General features: G+C 36.4%; 1 protein-coding gene across 2 annotated transcripts in view; it reads right to left on the bottom strand.

Moving 5' to 3' along the window:
* Positions 1 to 4,056: 4,056 nt before the first annotated feature.
* The window catches only part of NDFIP2 (Nedd4 family interacting protein 2), a 44,700-nt gene continuing 28,358 nt past the window's right edge, over positions 4,057 to 20,398 (bottom strand). For both annotated transcript variants that reach the window (XM_040056356.2, XM_040056354.2), the window contains 4 exons: positions 13,299 to 13,423; positions 10,273 to 10,339; positions 7,478 to 7,583; positions 4,057 to 5,609 (listed from right to left, as the gene is read on the bottom strand). In XM_040056356.2, the coding sequence (XP_039912290.1) occupies positions 7,480 to 7,583; positions 10,273 to 10,339; positions 13,299 to 13,423 (296 nt within the window). In that variant the 3' untranslated portion in view covers positions 4,057 to 5,609; positions 7,478 to 7,479. The remainder of the gene's footprint in view (positions 5,610 to 7,477; positions 7,584 to 10,272; positions 10,340 to 13,298; positions 13,424 to 20,398) is intronic.

The raw sequence follows: 20,398 nt of genomic DNA, 5'->3' as shown, positions 1-20,398 counted from the left end.
GTCTCTGCCCTTCCACCAGCCCATCTCCCACACTGTTCCCTTCCTGGAATGTAATCCCACCTTGTTCCACTCCCACCTTATCCCTGATTGGGTTGTGGCTTGTCCCTCTCTTTAGCCTCTTCCACGGATATAAGCTGAAGCGACAGGTGGTCCAGCCTCTTGGTTTGTGGAGTGGGATGGGGCTCCTGACCCAGACTGGGGCAGGACCACAGAAGAAAGACTGAATAAAGCCCTGATTTCCCCACGGATCAAGTGCAGACCTTCCTTTGCCATTAACAGGGATTTGCCCTCTCTCCCGAGGGAAATGTTCCCAGCCACTCCTGGGTTTTGGGACCCTGAGGAAAAATCCTTCCAACTGCAGTTTGTCTCTCGAGCTAGCTGGCGTGAAAAGGGAACCGGGGGGATCCATGAGAGAGACAAGCCACACCACAGGATTATGCTGTCACTTGCACATAATGTATGCCAGTTTACTGTCAAAAAAAATCCACCAAAAAAAAAAATAAAAAAAAAAAAAAAAAAAAAAAAAAAAAAAAAGGCAAATAAAAAAAAAAAGGCAAAAAAAAAAAAAAAAAAAAGCAGCACTTGAGAATCCAAAGCACAGTAACACTACAACTGACTAACAATAACTATTTACAACAGAAATTCTTTTTTTTGTTTAAACACAGCATCATACTGTTCTCAAAGTAACAGCTTTTAAGTTGGGATCTGATTTACATTTCAGGTAGAAATGGCTTATCAATTTAATTTGAAGGTATCATTTCCATCATTCCGTATACAGAAAAGTGACCCAACAGGAGTGTCTTCAGAAGTTCCTTGTTTCTAGAGGCAGAAGTAAATTTGATCCATCAAAAACAGCTTGTCATTCTCTAAAATAGAAGTCCCTATAAAGACTTCCTATGAAAATGGCAAGAGACTGTGTCTAATTAATTAATTAGAGGTTAAAGAATAATTATAGAATCATATATGTTTTGGGTTGCAATGGACCTTAAAGATCACCTAATTCCAACCTCCTTGACATGTGCAGGGATATCTTCTATTAGACCAGGCTGCTCAAAGTCCCACACAACCTGACCTTGAATACTTCCAGGGATAGAACACCCACAGCCTGTTCCAGTGCCTCACAATAAAGAATTTCTTCCTAATATCTTAATGAAACATACTTGTTACCCTGGTTTTTCTGAGTTTTTTTTTAAGGCCTTTTGAATTTCATAAATGGAGTCAGATCTTTTAGTTACTGTAGAATATTAGAGCAGTTTTCTACCTTTTCCCACAGATGTAACATAAACAAATCCTTTGTTTTTCATTCTCTGTCCTTTGTTTGCATATTTCTAACCTGAAAACAATTGTAACTGACAATTGGTCTAGCCACTGAGGCTGAGGGGTGGAAACCCCAAAAAGCCAATCTTCTGCTAGACCCACAAATGTATAAAAAGTAAGAAATAAACAAAGGGGTCTTCTTCTCTCGGCTCTCTCAGCTGTGAGCTAGAATCGGAAGGACCTCTGCCTTGCAAAAACCTCTTGTCTGCGTGTGACTGCTTTGTGTGTCTCGGTGACACATGCTCTCTTTCAGTATGAAGCCATTATCCCCACACCCCCTCTTAAAAGGTACCCATCCTGCTCTCCTGTAGGGCTGCTTCATGTCAGCAATGGTCCCACAGGTGCTCATGTCACCAATTACATGATGATTAGCACTGGCTTTATCCCAGTAACACTTCCAGCAGTAAGACCAGCAAACTCTGCTCAAACACCTGGACAAGATACATCTAAGACTTCAGACTCCAGGAGAAAGCTGTGTACAACAGAAGCAGAAGTGGACTAACCAGCAACACTACTGCAATTATATTAGAATTACCAGACTCAGTTAATGAATGCATCCAAGTGAAGCAGGCTTCATAGTTATTTAACTCACAAAGAAATTTATAGCAGCAGGAGTCCGTGTTCCATGTGCAACTGGGTATTTGGAAGTCACAGGACTACACCACCCTAGAAAATTAAGGTTGGGCATCTGTGCAGCCATGTATAATGTAGAATCAATGAAGAATTTCTCATGTTACGCTAAGAAGATTCCCATACAGTGTATCATTGACCACAAGAAAGATTAGGAGTGACGACTAAAAGAACAGAAGTAAAAACATGGGAATAACTGTGATCATCCCTCAGCATGAAAGTAGTAAAAAAAATTTAACTTTTTTTGAATAGACACCATTCTTGTTCCTAAAAAAAGGAACAACAGCCGGAGATCTGATGCTGTTTGCAATACTTCTAAGCCTCACTGCATTCCAGTTACCTCAAGAAGAAAATACACCACAGGTAAAAAATCCAAGAAAGCTGACTTCATTTTGTTTGAAAAGGTTAGAGGGGGAAAGGCAATTACATACCAGAAATAATAATAAAATATGGATGTATGGGCATAGAAGCCATCATTGTAAAAAAATTTTAAAATGCCCTTCAGAATTTCTAGGTGTTTTATTTATCAACTGCAGCCAACAAACAGTAGAGCAGCCTTCTGCCTGTCCTTGCAGGGGGCATAGACAGTGCACAGAGAAAGGAGAAGGGATGTGGAACTGGAAAGCATATGCTAAGTAGAGAACATACAGATGGTAAAAGTATACTCAGACTCATAAAGAAAAATGATAAGGATCTCTGGATGGTGAGAAAGAACAAGAAATACTGGAGAAACAATAGCCTGGACTCTGCTGTTTCTGGGTAACTGTGCACATGTTTTGTTAACCATGCTTTAGCATGGTTAGAAATATTTCTCTTTTTTGCCTTATTGAGAGATATTTACCTCCGTATCAGAAGTTATTTATCTTCTCTTCAAAAGCCCAGGAAGCTACCTATTGTCATTTCATGAGGTGAATGTTTTTTGCTCAGCTGAACAATGTAAGCAAATACACAGGAGGAACTAAAGCAGAGTATTATGGGAAAACAGTCTCAAAAAATGGAGCAGAGATGAAAAGCTTTCTGATGTTACAATAACACATAAATAAAGCCACTTTTCCTCACCTGTTGTCATTATTTAAAGAGAGGGAAGCAGACACAAAGAGCAGGGTGTTGAAATCAGGTTAAAAGGTGTTGCAGGATGAGAACTATGTCCATATCTTAGGTGAGACAGAAAGCAGAAGCTTGGAGACAACCTCTGCTCTGTAAGGGGACTGAAAGTGATAGACAGATCATTTCTGAAATGTGTTAATAGAGTTCCACAGGCTACCTGAATCACATTCAAAATGTCAATCTTTCTGTGGTGTCTACATCAGTAGACGTAGACAACAAAACTAGAAAAATTTCAATATCATCTGCTCAAATAAACCAGAATTTTCTCTCGTCACCTCCCCTCTTCAGTTGTTTTAGTCCCAAGCTTCAAAGCCTTATTTGCATTCATACAAAATCTGCTTACAGTCAACTTCACTGCAATACTGGAGCTTCTCTCTCCACACCCCCAAGACACAAAGCAAAGCTGTCCAGGTGTCTCTAAACCACAGAGCCAGCTGCTCCAAACCAAGCTCACAGGAAATAGCAAGGAAAATATGCATCATTTGACACATCTGGAATAGATTGCAGAGTCTTTGAAAATACTGTCCCAATTCCCTTCCTCCTGCTGATGAGATTTCAGGCTTCCAAACTGATGCATCAACTATAGAGGATTAGAGAACATGTACATTTTTAACCCTGCGTATTCTTTCTGACCAAATGAGAATTTTTCCAAGGCAGTACACAAAGTATGTGTACTATAAAATGCATGTACCAAATGGAAGTAATTTTACCAGAAGCTACTAATTAAAATGGGAAAACTGATATAGTTGAAAAATAGTGATAGTTGATTTTGGTAAGCATAGAAAATGAAGCAATATTGCCTGCTTTGCATGGTTGCATCAATTCCTTAAAATAAATATCCTCACAGTTTGTTTCCATAAAATATGAGATGAAGAAGAGCAGGGAGGATTGGTTAGTACCTATCTTGCCAAGCAACTTGTCTGTAATTCCATGTTGACACAAATACTGCAGTGTGCGTTTTTCAACATGAAGTACAAAAAAAACCCCAAAAAGCATTAAGTCTTAATTAGCAAAAGAAAGCAATGCTTTATTATTTGCTTCTTTTTCATCTGGACAATGAATGCAAAAGAACACAGAAACAAATAGAAGTTTAGAAGGAAATCCCAATAGGATATTGAACATAATACTTAACTTTCTTCTTTCCATAAAAAGCTGAGAAGTAGAGGTGCCCCTAAAATTATAGTCACTATCAGTTATCTCTGAAAGATTAGGAAAATGAAAATGTTTACATATGTATATTTTAAACATTCATTATAGATACAAAACTCAATACAGCACTAGCTTAACACAACATAAACCTCACCGTTTTTAATGTTAGTAATAAAAAAGCAGAATTCTAATTAAAAATAAAAATGGAGGAAACTACTTGTACTTTTTTCCTCAAAGGTGCAACCAACAGCCAATGTATTTTTGCAACTGAGATTCCAGTTGTACAAAGGTCTGAGAGATGTCTTCTCCTACTTAAAGAAGAAGCATAAATTTCACAAAATTTAAAAGAAACTACACATGCATGAACTGTAGACAGTACCCCTTAAAGAGATGATATTTATAAGAACATAATGGTATACCATAAATGAATAAAGGGAGAGGTAAAACATGTTTTCTACTTTCAGAGCTTTAAAAGATTTTTTCCTTCACAGATTACTTCCCAAATTACCTTGCAGCTAGACTAGTTTGTTCTTATGAAATTAGGCAATGTATTTATTCTCAACGAGCATTATAAAGTAGTTGTATTTTTTTTGAGAAGCACTCAATGTGGATGTTGTATTTATAGTGACCTCAAGAATGCAAACCTCAAAAATTACATCTACTACTAACTAAATCTTTAATAGCCAATTAACAAAAAAAATGTATATAGCTCTAAGATAAAACTAAATTTAGAGAATATGCTGTTACAAAATATATTTTGACATATTTCCTAAGAAGCAATTAAAACAGTCATTTATATGCGGAGTTATTTACAGGGGACTCAAAGTGTATCAGTTTTAGCACAAACCAGTATATTGGTTTGAATTCAATAAAATATTGGCAAATATAAGTTTGTGACAAAGAACTTTGGGGTTTAGTAAACTTAAAAATGTTCTATACAATCATTAGATGAATCTAAATTATATTAAAAAAACTTGCCTGAACTGGTTAATCTGAATCGTTTAATGCATTTTATTGTACTCAGAAGTTCAGATCACCAAGTCAGTGGTACATACAAGCCGTGAAACAAGTTACCACTCAAATCTTTCAGATACAACAAGCACAGATTAACTGAGTCTGACTGTACCTAATCTATACTTACAGATTGTTTGCTTTTACTTCAATACTATCTTTTTAATGGGCACATATACAAATGTGCTAAAACAAAAGGCAGCAATTATAAATATTTACTAGAATGACCAGAACTGGTACGTGATCATAAACCATCCTGTCATTCATTTTTGAAGCCATATTTTCATTAATTTGTCTTCTGGTTTTAGTAGCCTTCTATCTTATTAACTTGGAGGGTTACAGATCATCTGGAAGTTTCACACCAGCATAGGAAAGGAATGTCTGTTCGATGCAGTCTGGAGATAAAGAAAAAGTTGTACTTCAGTTCATTGCTATGACTCACCAGAAGCAGTGTTGCTAAGTGACCAGCAAACCTGAACTGCAAGCAAAACAGCAGACTCCCCACCCCCCATGTCAGGATGGGAGAAAAAACCCAACATTTACTGTTATTGTGTTATGATTTCAAAAGAACACCTGAGAATATTTCCAGCTGTAGGTGTGTTGTTTGTTATTTATTAAACCTAATAATACGTGTAGAGAAGTCACTTTAGAGGAGCTTAATTGTTTATGCAAGAACAAGGACATTTAAATGTAATAGCAATTAATTCGAGCTACTTGTTTCAGTAGTTAAGATGCTTCAAAAACATAATATTTACATGTTCACCTCTCTAAACACCCTACAGACCTTATGAGCCCACAACCTGCACATCTCAGTGGTGCTTACAGGTAAAGAAAAAATTCAAAGCCACTGAACTCTGGTAGGACAGCTCATTAACTCCAGTAAGTCCTGGGTTAAACAGTGCTTTGTCCCAACACAGAATTTTAACTGCTGAAGAGCAAGGAATCCTAGACTGCATTATCCTACACTTTCACTATTCTCTTCAAACTACAGTTCTCAAATACCATTTAGCCCTAACAACTTTTTTTAAAATAGTATTTTTAAACTTAAGTGTACTGAAAGCTAACAGATATTTTCAGTCACATGTCTACAGATTTCAATATTCTGAAAAGGTTACCACAACACTAAGAAAAGAAGTCTTATCTAACCACTGCAAAAAGGCAATGCTGCCACATAGTTGCCAATTTAGACTGGTTCTAAAAGGCAAAATACACCTCAGTTAATTAACTTACTGCGTAATTTGGAAAAAAAATAGCACATTTAAAAGAAATATTGTGTCACAGTTACATTAACAGATTTTTTTCATAATCAAGTGTATATTGTATAGCACACATGCATCATTAGCTATTTTTAAATATTTATCACTATCTTATATAAAAAAAGCCAGGTTGGTTTTTTTTCCAGCCATCCTGTCTCTGTTTTCAGGCTTTAAAAATGTGTTGCAGGTAAATTCAAATTGATCCTGTGATCAATCCTGGAGAAAATTTATAAAGTACTTTTTTATTTTTATAGCAAACATAGCTTCTCAGGTATGTCAAAATACAGTCTTTAAGCACTTCTAGTAAAGTGCAGGGCAACGAAAATGCTACAATACTTATTTCTAGGTTTATCTTGTAATGCAATTTAAATTTAAAAAAATATTGAATGTAAATAAAGACCCCTGGTTTAAGTTACATAGTGAAGTTCAATAAATCCACTTAACGGATAAATAGCATTTTTAAAAAAAGAGTGGATATGTGCCAGACTGATTAGTCAACTACCTGAAGGATACATAAAGCACATTGTTGCATACACAATAATCATACTTGTACATGACTGTCTTAATCCAGTCATGTAAAAGAGACAATACTCAACTATTGTTTGCGTGTTCCGACCCATGTCAATCAGATTTAATATGCAGGCAGATTAGTGCTCCCAAACTTGCTGACAACAGGTTGACTACTAAAGCCAGTTTTCCAGTACAAAGGACAGTACCCTGACAGCAGCAGATAATGTTTCTTAAGAAAAGCAAGATGTTCCTCCTAATTTTTGTTGCTGAACATTACTTCAGGCAAGACTGGAGGGAATGAGGATGCATTATTTGCTTTCAAGTAAGAGACTTCACACATCTCCAAGCACATGAAGAATATATATACAACATTCATGACAGATGTTCAAAAACCATGCAACTTTCACTTTGTGACAGAAGTTTGATTATTTATTTGTAATATTTCTTTCTTCCCAATTTTCCTGAGAAAGACAACCACATAACTAAAAATGGCTTACCTTCAGTACAGGAAAAAAAATCTTGTTCTGTGAGCAGCTGCCATGCTTTCAGACATATTTCTGACTTTAAGATAATTAACAAAGCCTCGAAAGAACAGAAGGAGTCCTGAAAGCATAGAAAATGCACAATATTAAGTATATTAACAAATATACACTATCCCACATTATTCTTATTAACATAACTTTCAAAATCTAGCCTACAACATAAATTGAAGTCTTTGTCATTCACAAATTCTAGGGATTTTCAGTTCAAGTGTCATCTGCTAAAAAGACTGAAAACGAAAATATCTACAAAGAAGAAAAAAAAAAATCCTGAAACGTAAAAGAATCTGATTTGCAAATTCTTTTCAAGTAGAATTCTCAAAATAAATTACTAGTGTGTTAGACAAGTACCTGGTTTATAAAAGGCACCTTCAACAATGCGCACAGTAAATGTACTGTAAATGTAAATGCAAGTCAAAAGAGGAAAAAAAAAAAAGACAACAGAGAATGCTCTGTTAACCAGTGGAACTTCACCTAAGTCCGACATTTCTGTGATTAAGGCAAATTCTCTATAGAGAAGAAAGAAGTAAGATCTTGACCTCAAGTCTACTACAAAACCTGCTACCCAAAGGGTACCAGAAATAGTCCCCTTTCAACTGGAAAGATGCTGAAACAGCAAAACGAGGGCTGGCAGCTCTTTAGGTGCTTGATAGCATATTTTCTGCATTTTGCATGTTGGAAAATCAGTCCAAGCTCAACCCATATTTTACATTTCTCTGTTAAGGGAAGAAAGAAAAGACATCCCACTTTCCATTGTGTTCCTCAATAAGAAACATTGGCTAACATTTAAATTTCAAATTTAGAATTGTCTCTTTCCAATTTTTTCACTGTACATGACAGCTCTTTGGAAGTAGACCACTTTGCTTTTCTGTGACACCTAAGCAGATTTTTCGAGATGTTGAAAGAAGGAAAGTGAGCAGAAACAGATCGGTGAACACCAGAAGAGAGGAGATGGCAGTAGGTGGGCTGAAGGATGTCAAAGAAAGACTCCAACTCATTCACTTCTGGAGAGACGGTGGACATACTACTTTGTGTGCTCTAACAAAAGATTATCCAAAACAACAAAACACAGATCTGGTTGGCAGTGTTCCCATGACATGATAATACTCCTCCCTGTCCTGCAAAGCAGCTTTTTTAGGTAGAATCCTTCTGTGGTATTCTAGCAATACCATATAGTCACTTTATCAGTTTAACAATATTGTTGAATGCATTATTTCTTGCAAAACACACATAACACAAGGGAATGCTGACTGCCAGATGCACACTGTATGCCTCAGAGTGCTTTATACTCCAAGGCATATTATAAACTTTGTGATTTAAAGAAAAACTAAAAAATCCTCAGGCACTTCAGACCAAAAATAAGGCTTTCCCAAATTAAAGTGAGCTATTTCCTGAACATGTGCAAAAGACTAGTAAAAAGAAAAACTACAGCTTTTTCCACAGACATGTGGGAGCAGAGGGAATGCTAGGGGAAGAACGCTATTTTCATCCTAGTGAAAAAAGGTGTCAAACCTCAATCTCAGGCACCACAGGGCTTGGTTTTAATTAAAAACTTATCAGGAGATGTTTGTGCCTGCAAAGAGTCATTTCACCTACTTCAATACAATAACCTCAAACAATACGAAAACATTCAAGGGACCGATACTGTGGTGTGTTAAACATTTGCAGTTTTTATGTACTTCAAGCAACCAAGTGCACAATAGCAGAGCAAGGTGGGCATCAAAAAGTCTGATGAATGCCCATGAATACTACTAAAAGGCACACAGAAAAATTCTCAGGTAATGTTGTTTAAGACTTTTGGCATTTCTTGCAAGATAAATAGTGAGTCACCAACAGTGAAGATCTCAGAGTTAGTGTTTTTTCTTAACTTACTCAACACTTCATTCTAACATCTGCTGTTAGCCACTTGAATCAATTGACTCAAAGGGAAGAGTGCCACCTACTGAACCAGCAACAGTTTACCACGCTTCCAGAGCTGGAAACAGAAATTAAAATGCATAGCAGCACACACTTCAGTAAAAGAAAATCATTCCAGATTCCATATTCAAACTACAAAATCCACAGTTTACCAGATATACCAATCCATAGCGATTTGGGTTGATATATCCTCATTAAAAAGAAACAGAAGAGTAGAATTTGATATGCATAAGACTTTGAACATGGGCAGGCAGAACTCTTAAGAGAAAGCTGACATCATGGGACTGCTGTGATCAGCAAGCATGAAGCCATTCTCTCATCCTACTGAGCAACTGCTGATGCAGTTTGCATTTCAAAGGACTCAAAAAGGGCATTTTGTGACCTGTGCACAAGACAGCAGACTCCACCTTCCTGGGTTCAGTCATATTTCTTAAAATTTAATACTTGACATATAGGTCTTTACATGTAAATGCTACTTATCACTCACTTTTCAATATGTTCTCTACATAAAGCCAAAGTCTCATTACAGTTCTGCATCCCTAGATCAGTAGAAGCAGTTTAAAAAGCACAAATTGCAAGTGTGTTACACAATCTCATATGCAGAATAAAATTTTTTGGGCTGAAGGGTATTTGAATAGTCCACAGTTCACACAATAATGCCACCATGGGAACCAACAACCTCATGAATACCAGGAAAATAAAAACAACACACTAAACTATCAGCAGCTAAGGAAAAGCACATAGCTAAACTTGCTACAAAACTCTTATTTACAATTACATGATTTATCTTTGAGTACTTCCACAACAAAACAGAAGTTAATTCAAGTGTCACTTACCAAGTACAAGAAATATCCACCAAAGCCAGTACTGTCCATTGAAATATCCAGTAAAATAATCTGAAAACTGAAATTCATACATGAGGCTTAGCTGCATGTAAGATAGATGACTAAGACATATTTAATGCGCTATGCAAATAGAGAAAGCATGGAGGAAAGAGCAAGTTAAAATGAAAGTAACGTAGCCCACTAAAATGCAACACCAGTACTTGTACAGCAGTTTTATAACACAAATAAAACACTTCTAGTGTCAGTTGGTTTGCAGCACTAATTAAAAATCTCTAAAAAATATGTGTGCGTAACTGTATAAAAATATATATGAAAAACACCTTTGTATTACTTGTCAGTAATCTGACATTTTTTATTATAATGAATCACCACTTGTTGATTTCCCTTTTTCCTCCAGTGCCTGCCATCCCAAACACATTACAGCAGCCTGCTGCTTTAGATATTAACACGAAAAGCCACATTAGTTTAATCTTATCAGACAGGGATGTTCTGCTGACCCCACAAAAGAAGAGCTTTTGACCTTCTGTATACCCCCTACTGTTAATCGCTGCCACGAATACCAGCCCTATAAAGACCCCCAACTCATTAAAGTCTTTTCATTTTCAAACCAGCATTCAGTTCCCAGCAGTGAGCTGAACGCAACTAAATGAACCTTGAAGTGCCATTTCAACTGTTCCTGCGAGTGACCACGGCAGACAGTTTTGTCCTCCCTGTGAAGTGGGAGGCAGCTGGAGGGCAGGGTGTGATCATACTGGAGACAGGTATCTGTGCCTTTACCAGACTCCAGACTTCATGCTTCACTGATAAAAAGGCTAATCAAATGTCTCCAAAACCCACACAAAAAGTAGAAATGGGAAGATGAGTGAAGAGTTGCCAGAAGGAATAAAATAACCTACTTAGCAGCTCTGCACACTTTCCATACGCTTTTACCCTGCTACCATTCATTACGTTTACTGCATCCTGACAGTGCTTCCCATTTGCCCTTTCTAGGACATTTCAGTACATCAGCCAAGTAGTAATGAAGGTGAAATAAAAAATGCTGAACAAACAAAAGAAGCCCCACAAAAACAACAAAACAAAAAGCCCAACAAAACAAAAACAAAAAAACCAACCGACCAAAAGATACTGGGCCACATATGCAATCAGATGAAAATCTAAGGCTTTTAAGAACTCTAGACAAAGAACTTTTTTCTTCAATTAATCCACATACTTTCTCCAGAATAAAACCAGATCATGTGAATTCTTTGAGGGTTTGTTCTTATATACTCTATTCATTTCTACCATCAATCAAAGAAAAAATAGCAAGAAATAGAATTGCTAAGTTGAACTAAAGAATTGGTATTTACATTATCCCTATATACTCAATTCCTAGGATTTTGACAACACCCTGACATTGATCCCATCTCACCTGTTAGTCAGTATTTTCAATTCTCTAGACATTATATGTGTGCGCACATAAACATACACACACACAAAACATATTGATATACTTTCTCAGTAGTTACAATTTCATTTAATTGGAAAGAAGATTTACTAAAGCCAACAATCAAATACTTGCCCATGTGCATTGGTATCCTCTCCTATGCTCCCTGGGCAGAACCAGCCATGGCTGCAGAATTTCCCCTATAGTAAAATTGTGCTTTTGTCCCCCCTGCTCTTCCTTCTCCCCAGTGAAAACTCATACAGATCAAACATATGTGAATTTAGGCTGTTTAGACACTAAAAAGTTTTTTAGCACTGCCCCTGTGTGAAAAAGGGTGACACAAGCTTTTGGAAGATCTTGAAAGAAAAGAAAAGAACAATTTGGTGTTCACAGCCTGCTTGTGTGTCACCATTAAAATGACTGTCAACACATATCTCACAAGTTTTCTGCTCTTGTCCCTAAGAAAGGAGACAACAGAGGAACATGATGATCTTCATTATGAAAAAAACCCCACCCCTGAGGTCTTGAAATTGGCCAGCTTTAATATTTTTGAATTAGTGATGGATTACATACAATAATTTAATGATAGTCTAGAACACAGTAATTCTGCAAGGAAGTTTAACATATATTAATTTTTATATTTGTTTTGAGCACATTTTCCAGGAGAGAGAATAATAAAACTGACATAATGAACAAGTTCTGCCCTCTGCTTAGTATGCCTTAAGGGAAGCTGAAAATGCACCAAACCAACTCATGATTAAAAAATTTATGCATTCTCCCTCCATTAAGATGAATTCCATCTCAGCCCCTGAATTCCAACAAATATACCAGAATCACATCTGGTCCAGCAGCCTTTCCCCGCTCTAAATGAGCAAAAAGGAAATTTAAAAAAAAAAAGAGCTAGTTCGAAGAAGGATGCAGTACACATCCAGGAAGGACCATGCAATCTTTCAACAATATTTTTACTATCATGCTAAGACTAAATCAAGTTGCTAACACACATACAGGAAAAAAAAAAAATTAAAAAAAGATGACTGATGGCAGAATATAAAAGATATGCAAGTTATCCAAGATCTTTTTCTTTGTTTAAAGGGATTTTAAATGTTGTGTCTCACAGATAAGTAGAATTCAAGTTCAGAAAGCAGCATTACATTTCATCTAGCATCCACTTAGCTAAATAACTTGCATTTGGCTTATGTGCCTTTTGGAAAAGTATCAAGGTTGCAGTGAAAACATCAAGAATCAAGTATTTAAGATTGTAAAAATGTGACTAATTTCATATTTAAGTTGGACTTGATCCCATATCTATCTTACAGAGAATAAAAGAATCAAATACAAGGAAGAAATGCTTTCTTATATTCTCTTTCCAACAGGCCAAGACATTTATAAATCTTACTATAATAACGGTGACATTTTAGGTATTTGCTCCACTTCCTCTGTAGACGTTTAAATACTTGTACAAGGAATGAGTCATTCTGCATTTATTTTAGTGGAAATGTGAACATCAAATGCTATGTCAGGTAAAAAAAGAAGAAATACTGGTTTATGGCTTTGTTCTACAGCATCTCTACAGAGTGTGAATCAAGAAACATACCCGTACAATGAGAATCCATTTGATCAGGGAGAGACCAAATCCACAGATTGCACCATACCTTCCAGCTATGGTATTTGTTATACAGAAGGATAAACAAAATCCAATCCAGTTGAAAATAAAGGCCACTATAAAATAAAAGAAACAGTAGCTTCTGTTAATCTGTGTAGCTAAGCAAACAGACTTAACAGTAATTTCACTTTTAAACTACTAAGGACATGCTTACACAGTCAGTTAATTCCCTTCCGGTAATTCAGGCTTTCAGAGATTGACTTTGAACCCAGACATTCCCCATGGTATAGTCACTTAATGACAAAGCAAATGGTAAACAGGCTGGAACCTACTACTTTACACAAAATTCCAACATAAAAGAAAGTATTACACTGCAACAGACACCAGATTATACTGGACATGAAAAGTAAATTCACAAAAAGGACCATAAACATAACAAGATTTGGATTAAATGAAGAAAAACCCTTGCTACAGTTTTATAACCAAAAATATAGTTATATGCACACATACGTGCATGTATCAAGGCTGCATATTCAGCTTTATCCAGTTTGGATAAAACGGAATAAAAGCATCCACTCTTGCGCCATAAACTCAGTGTAGAAATGAAGGTAAGCTGAGAAGCTGATGTTTCATGGGTCTCTTTTACATCTATATTCATGTCTTCTCTTTTAGATCTATATTCACAAGACATAAGAAGCCTTAGAAGCTTTACAGAGAAAAAAGACATTGAGCATAACTACCACTTGCTTCAATTAACACCTTTATACAACACCCAGTTTAACAACTTAAAGTTTCATATCTGCATATGTACTTGGCAATCAGCATTATTATCTGTATTGACTTCAGGCTGCATGCATTAAATGAGAGTGTGAGAATTCACAACTAGGGGAATGGCCCAGCTTGGGAGTCAGTGAGGGCATCCAAAAAAGAAAATCACAAACAGAAGAGCTGGAGGAACTGGTAAAAGAAGGCAACCCAATGAATTCTGGATAAGATGTGACAGTAGAAATTTGAAAACATTAGGGAATTCCACAGTAAACACAAGAATACAGAGGAGGCAAAGAGGAATGGGAGAGAGGCATAGGGGAACAAAACCCCTGCCCACAAATCCTTAATGTTTAAAATCCCAAACTTAGCTACATAAAATTCAGACATTAAATCGGAGAAACACACAGCTAGAAACAGAAAATTGCTCAATAGTTTTCTTTAATTAAAAGATTTTGAAATATTATCTACAAAACCCCACCGTTTTTATACTTTAAAACCTTCTTACAATTCTTCCAATAATCCACATGAAGAAGCAATGATATGCTCACAAACGCAAAATTAATCTGTAAAACTGCAGCAGGATTCCATGAAGTTTAAATAAACTGAAGTTCCAAGAGAAGTTTTCGAAGACTTCACATCAAAATAGTCATTTAGTACAAGTGAGAAAACATCTTGCACTGGTCAGAGACATGGGTAATGATGGTGGCAACCAGAATTCTTACTTCTATACAAATTACTAATCTAAAATGATCCCAGAAAACAAAATCAAAAATACCTCCACAACTTTGTACAGATGCTGATCCAAACTGGCATATGCAGAGGAAACCAAACTAATCCAACCCCCGCTAAAAAATAAAACCCATAGAGAACAACACTGTGACTGTAACATTTACCTATCTTTCCAAGACACATTGACATTTGAGAGAGCCTAGATGAACTGTTTTTATTTCCCTATTTTAAGCAAGCTCTCCAAACCCACCATCTTTTAGCAATAACAGATGTCAATAGCTCTCTTCTCAATGCATTCTCTGATGCTGTCTCAGCATAAGAGCTCATGGCTCTTTCTCCCCACTACTCAAGCTACAGAGAGTGACTTTGATTATGGTTAGGCATACCTAAAGACAGGTATCTTAAAAATGACACAGGATTTACATGTTACTAATGGTCTATGAGGACTAGAGGAATTCTCAGAATACATACAATTTTAAGAGACATATTTTTTTGCAACTCATTTGTAAATGCATTATAAAAATTAGATATTTCCAAATCATAAATACAGGAGTGGAAAAAATAGTTTTTAAAATTAAAAAGGAACACTGACAATTTTACCCTCATTTCAACTTGAACTAAAGGAATATTCAAAATAGAATCCACCATCACTGCATAAGTATTTGATGGATATTTAACATCTAGGTATTTGACCAACTCTTGAAATTAAAGGCATCAGCATGTTCCAGTCTTGTTTACAGTAGGGGTTTTTTTTTCCTCTCTAACCAGTCTGCTATTCCATCAAGTTACATAAGCAGCTAATGCAAGCAGAAAAGACATAAATGTTATAAAAGTTGTAAACTATGTAAGTTCACGCATTCCAATAAAACCGAAGTAAATACAAAAGAAAAATCTCATTATTTAAGTTTTTATTTGTAACCATATGTTAGAAAACTACAGTGAGGACCTAATCAAAAATCTGTGTCTTCAGCAGCACAAGGAACATGTTACTTCCACCTCTCTAAAACTCGGGCCATGCATTAGGGATTTTCTCCCAACACTGTCTTGGTGTTGCATTATTTTAAAAACTTAAGAAGGGCAACAATAATGCCTATATGTTTTCCATCTTTCCAATTACTTCTTTCTTATATCCCATGTCCTACTACTTCAAAAATCATTCTCCTTGTCTCATTCTGGTTACAAAATACACTACTTGCTTTCAGAAATTAATCTCCAGCTTCTGAGCAGACTACAACTCCTTCCAATTGCCTTTCTCTACATCAAGATCAGCCTCATTTGCCTATCTGTATATCTTTTTCCATCAAGTGCATCCATGTGTATCTTCTGTCAGCCATGCAAGCTCCGAGCTTTACAGCTTACACTGCATCTGGTAAGAGTTACTGCAGTTAATTCCTGTCTCAACTTATTACTGCAACGAAAGTTGTTCATAATTTCCAACCCTCTGTTTCCATAGAGAAACACAAGCTCTCTCATCAAGCTGAGGGAGAAAACAGACTGGTGAGGGGACCAGTAAAGGAATTATGTACTAATTTCTCTAGAATTACCAACTTCCTTCTCTATCTGCTAAAGACAACTTAAGTTCCTTGCTGTAACAAATGCTATCCTCCACTATCTTCCTGCATCCACCCACTTGGTGAAATGTAAATGACACTGCTCAGCTGGTCAAGATATGACCCCATCTTTCATACCACATCAGCTTCCATAACATTACTGCACAGACAACTTACCTGCCATGACACTAATAACATGCTATCATAAGAAAAGCCTAAAACTGAGGGGGAAAAATCTAGTGAGCTGCTGCAACCACATCATGTTTCTAACTGAAAAAAAATTCTTAACTTCCACGTGTACATCCAGTACATCTCCCCTGCAAATCAAACCACTGTGCAACAAGAATTGTTTTCTATCCCCAAAGTGATTACATTCCTACTTGAGCCCAACTTTCAGCTACTGTCAACTTTCCTTTAATAAATTTCAGACATTTAGATGAAACTCACGCTGACTGCACTGGCATCATTATTTCAGTATCTACTTTTGATACTCTAACACCATTCAGAGAAGTGGTTCTGATATAAGCATGATTTTTGGATTTTGTATCTCCTGAGGTAATGACAAGAGGAGAAAGTAAGTCTATATAAATGTAATTTACATTAAAAGAATATAAACATTAGCATTATCTCCTCGTGACAACAAAGCTCATAATGAAACACATAAGAAATTGGGTTTTTTGGACAGATAAGGGTTGAACTAAAGGTCATTTTTAATAAACAGTGTTGATGATCCAATACAGTCCCTACATTTATGCTGTATTTCTCCTTAAGGTTTTCAGCAAAATAATCCCAGCCAAAATACAAAGGATAGGACTTTTGTGTGGTACAAATTGAGATGCATCAGATAAAACAATAATGACTGTGATTTTTCCCCAGTTGCTCCAGCACTTCACCTGCTGATTTTTTCTACTTAGTCTTCCACAACTACACATTAATCCCTTGTTTTAAGTTTATATTCAGTATCACGAAAAGAAGCCAGTAAAACTGATCTGAAGCCTTATGTTCCAAATTTTAGCCATGGCTCAAGCCTGTAATAAGACTGGCAACTATATATACAAAAATTAACTTATGCTCAGTTATAGCGTTTATTCCACAATTTGTTTGTTTGTTCATTTACTTACTATTGTAATACATAGCAAACACCAAAGAGCTTAATGTTTTCTACCTGGTCTAGACCTAATAAGCATATACAATAATAAATAATCGTCTCTAGATATTCATGCACCACTAGGAATTGTTCTTCCCATTCCTGGATACAATTTGTTCCATTCTTTCACTGGGATACATCTTTGCTCCATCCTGAAAGTTCAGTTACAGAGGGATGATGATCACAAAGTATTGGCTATCAGCTTCCACAGAAAACAGACTATTTTTTTCTTAGTGATTAATGTTCAGAAACATTCCTTGGCAATTTATTCCTACTTCTTGTTGCTACGTTTTTCTTACTACCCAATTAGAAGCTTCCTCATTCCAATTGTTTTGTATTATACCTAAGGCATACAGAAATAAGTCAATTTGTTTCTACAGAAAGAAGTTAGGTGATTGCGTATGAAAGTCAGTCAGCCCCTCCATAATAACCAGAGAGAAATAAGAACTCAAAACAGTTCCTCTGTCTCTCAACATCAAAATTTTTAATGAAGTCACTTCCCTTCAGCTTCTCTTGCATGACTAAGGGAAACCTGGATAACATTAGTGATGTAGACATACAGAAGTCAGACTTCCTAAAGTTACACAGAGGAATCCTCCCACGGGAAATTAAACCATGCTTACCATACTGAGGAGTCTCAGGAAGCATACACCACGAGACAGTACTCACCCTGAGCTTGGGTGTTCCAACATGGGCTCCCTTGAAACCCCAAAAGTAGGAATCCCAGCTTGTGTGCAGTTTATTGACTGTTTGAGGCACTTAGCAGTTTTGAAAACTGTATGAACATTTACTTACAAAACTATGGTACGGTTATTTTCTGTTCAATATAGTGTCTAGGACACTACGTACATTTACATTTCCCCATAAAACAAGACTTTATTGCTGTAAGTTGTATACAGTGCTTAAATTGTCTAGATGTTCAGAAAGAACAGGTCTGATTTTTGTATGAGGACTTAAGCTTGTACTACACTGCAGGGACAACCCAAAACTCCCTTATGTGGTTTCAAAGAATTCAGATAAGGGCCACAATTCCTCTTGGGCCCCCACAGGAAAAAAGGTTGGTTCTAAAGCATTCCTTAAACGTAAAGGAAAACCATATAAGCCATAAACATAAAGGAAAACCATAATAATGTCCAAAACTACCACCTTAAGAGAATGTACCAGTATGAGTTTATCAGACATATTTCAAAAGACTTCCAGTACAGGTAGATTAAGCATGAAAACCAAAACCTTTGTTCATGACAGTTACTTGCTCTATCACAATTACAGCTATGTTCAAAATGGAAAGACACAGCTCAGAAATTCTTCCCTTTTGTTGTGCATTAAAAAAAAAACAAACAAAAAAAACCTCCAAGAAACTCACCTAGTAACTTCCCCTGGCATTCTAGAAAATCTCTGCTATGCTGTATAAGACACAGCTGACTTCAAAATACAAAATAGAAAAAAACCACACGAAGTGGCCTGATAGCAATTTTTTTCTATTTTGCATTCATAGCAAAATGAATATATTCATATATATATATATATTCATTTCCCTCAAAACCAGAAGCTGACACATACCAGTCCCAACCATTAGAGAGCAGATTGTTAGCTCACCAACATAATCAAAGACTAAGGGCAACACCAATTTCCTAAAACATGGTTTTACCATATATTAGAAATAGAATGGGTTGTTTTCCAAAGTTTTTCATCAAGTTTCTGGATCACACAAAAAAAATCCACCTCTTCATGCAAAGGAGGCTTCCCCTCTTTAGTATGTATCGTCTTAGTCTCTTTAGTTCTTCTAAAGAGAAGAACGCTTTACAGCTAAGATGGGAAACAGGTCTCTAGCTGGCATGAGCCAGGCTCCCAAATCAACCAAAACCCCCCAACAAACAGATCTGGCCACTAGATGGCCTGCAGACAGCAATTTTATGCAATGTGGGCAGCTACCACTAGATGGTGGCTACATATCACTAAGAGACTGCAATATGCAGGGAAACTCAGTAAATTTTTTTTGCTACACTTCACTTGAATAAAATGAAATTAAAGAATGCTAACTTCCTGTTAATCTTAAACCAAAACTATCTGTCCCTGCTTCCGTCCCCAAGATCTTCCAAAACTGTACTTGACAGTCGGGGAGGAGGCGGGAGAGCACATCTAGAACAATCCATTTGTTCACTCTGCTTTCACTAGAGAACTGTTCCTGGTACAGTTCTCTCACATTTTAACTATATGACGGAATTTATTTGAGGCTTTCTGTGATCTGCCACCTCTTCTTGCAGCATTTAAAGATATCCCACCCTGGGAAAAACCCCAAAAGATAGCCTTAATGGAAATTTCATTTTAATTGCTGCTCTCTCAAATCTACATACATCAACTTTCTGGAGACTTTTTTCTCCTTATCAGACAAACGTGAATACACAGCCCACTATATAGAATATACCCTCATGATGTTAAGCTCACTTTTTATTTAATTCTCAAATTTCCCAAGAAAAGCTTCTAAAACCTAACATTACAGTTCTATTACTATCCATAAGTGTGTTTTTGTAAACTCCTCATACTATGAGCACTAACAGCAAGTAAAGTTTATCAATTTCCCTATGTAACCAGTATCCATAATAACCAACACATTCCAATTAAACACACTCTTGCATAAATACCTTACAATGTGTAAGTACTCATTTTATGCATTTCCTTCATAGGTAAGCAAAGTTTGCAATAAAAAGTCTCAGAACAATCATGAAAAATTATCATCTACAGAGTATTTTTGTCCAATGTGTAAGAGCACTGCTCTGTGTAGTCAGACTCATCTAAACACCTATTTGAAGGTAAGGCTGCCAGCTTATCCAAGTAAATATTTGCATTCTTGAAGGTGGACACAAGGTTCTGGGAATGCAATTTTGGACATCTGTGAC

Source organism: Hirundo rustica, chromosome 2 (assembly GCF_015227805.2).
Source record: "Hirundo rustica isolate bHirRus1 chromosome 2, bHirRus1.pri.v3, whole genome shotgun sequence".
Lineage (NCBI taxonomy): Eukaryota > Metazoa > Chordata > Aves > Passeriformes > Hirundinidae > Hirundo > Hirundo rustica.
This window is presented reverse-complemented; position numbering and strand designations above follow the sequence as displayed.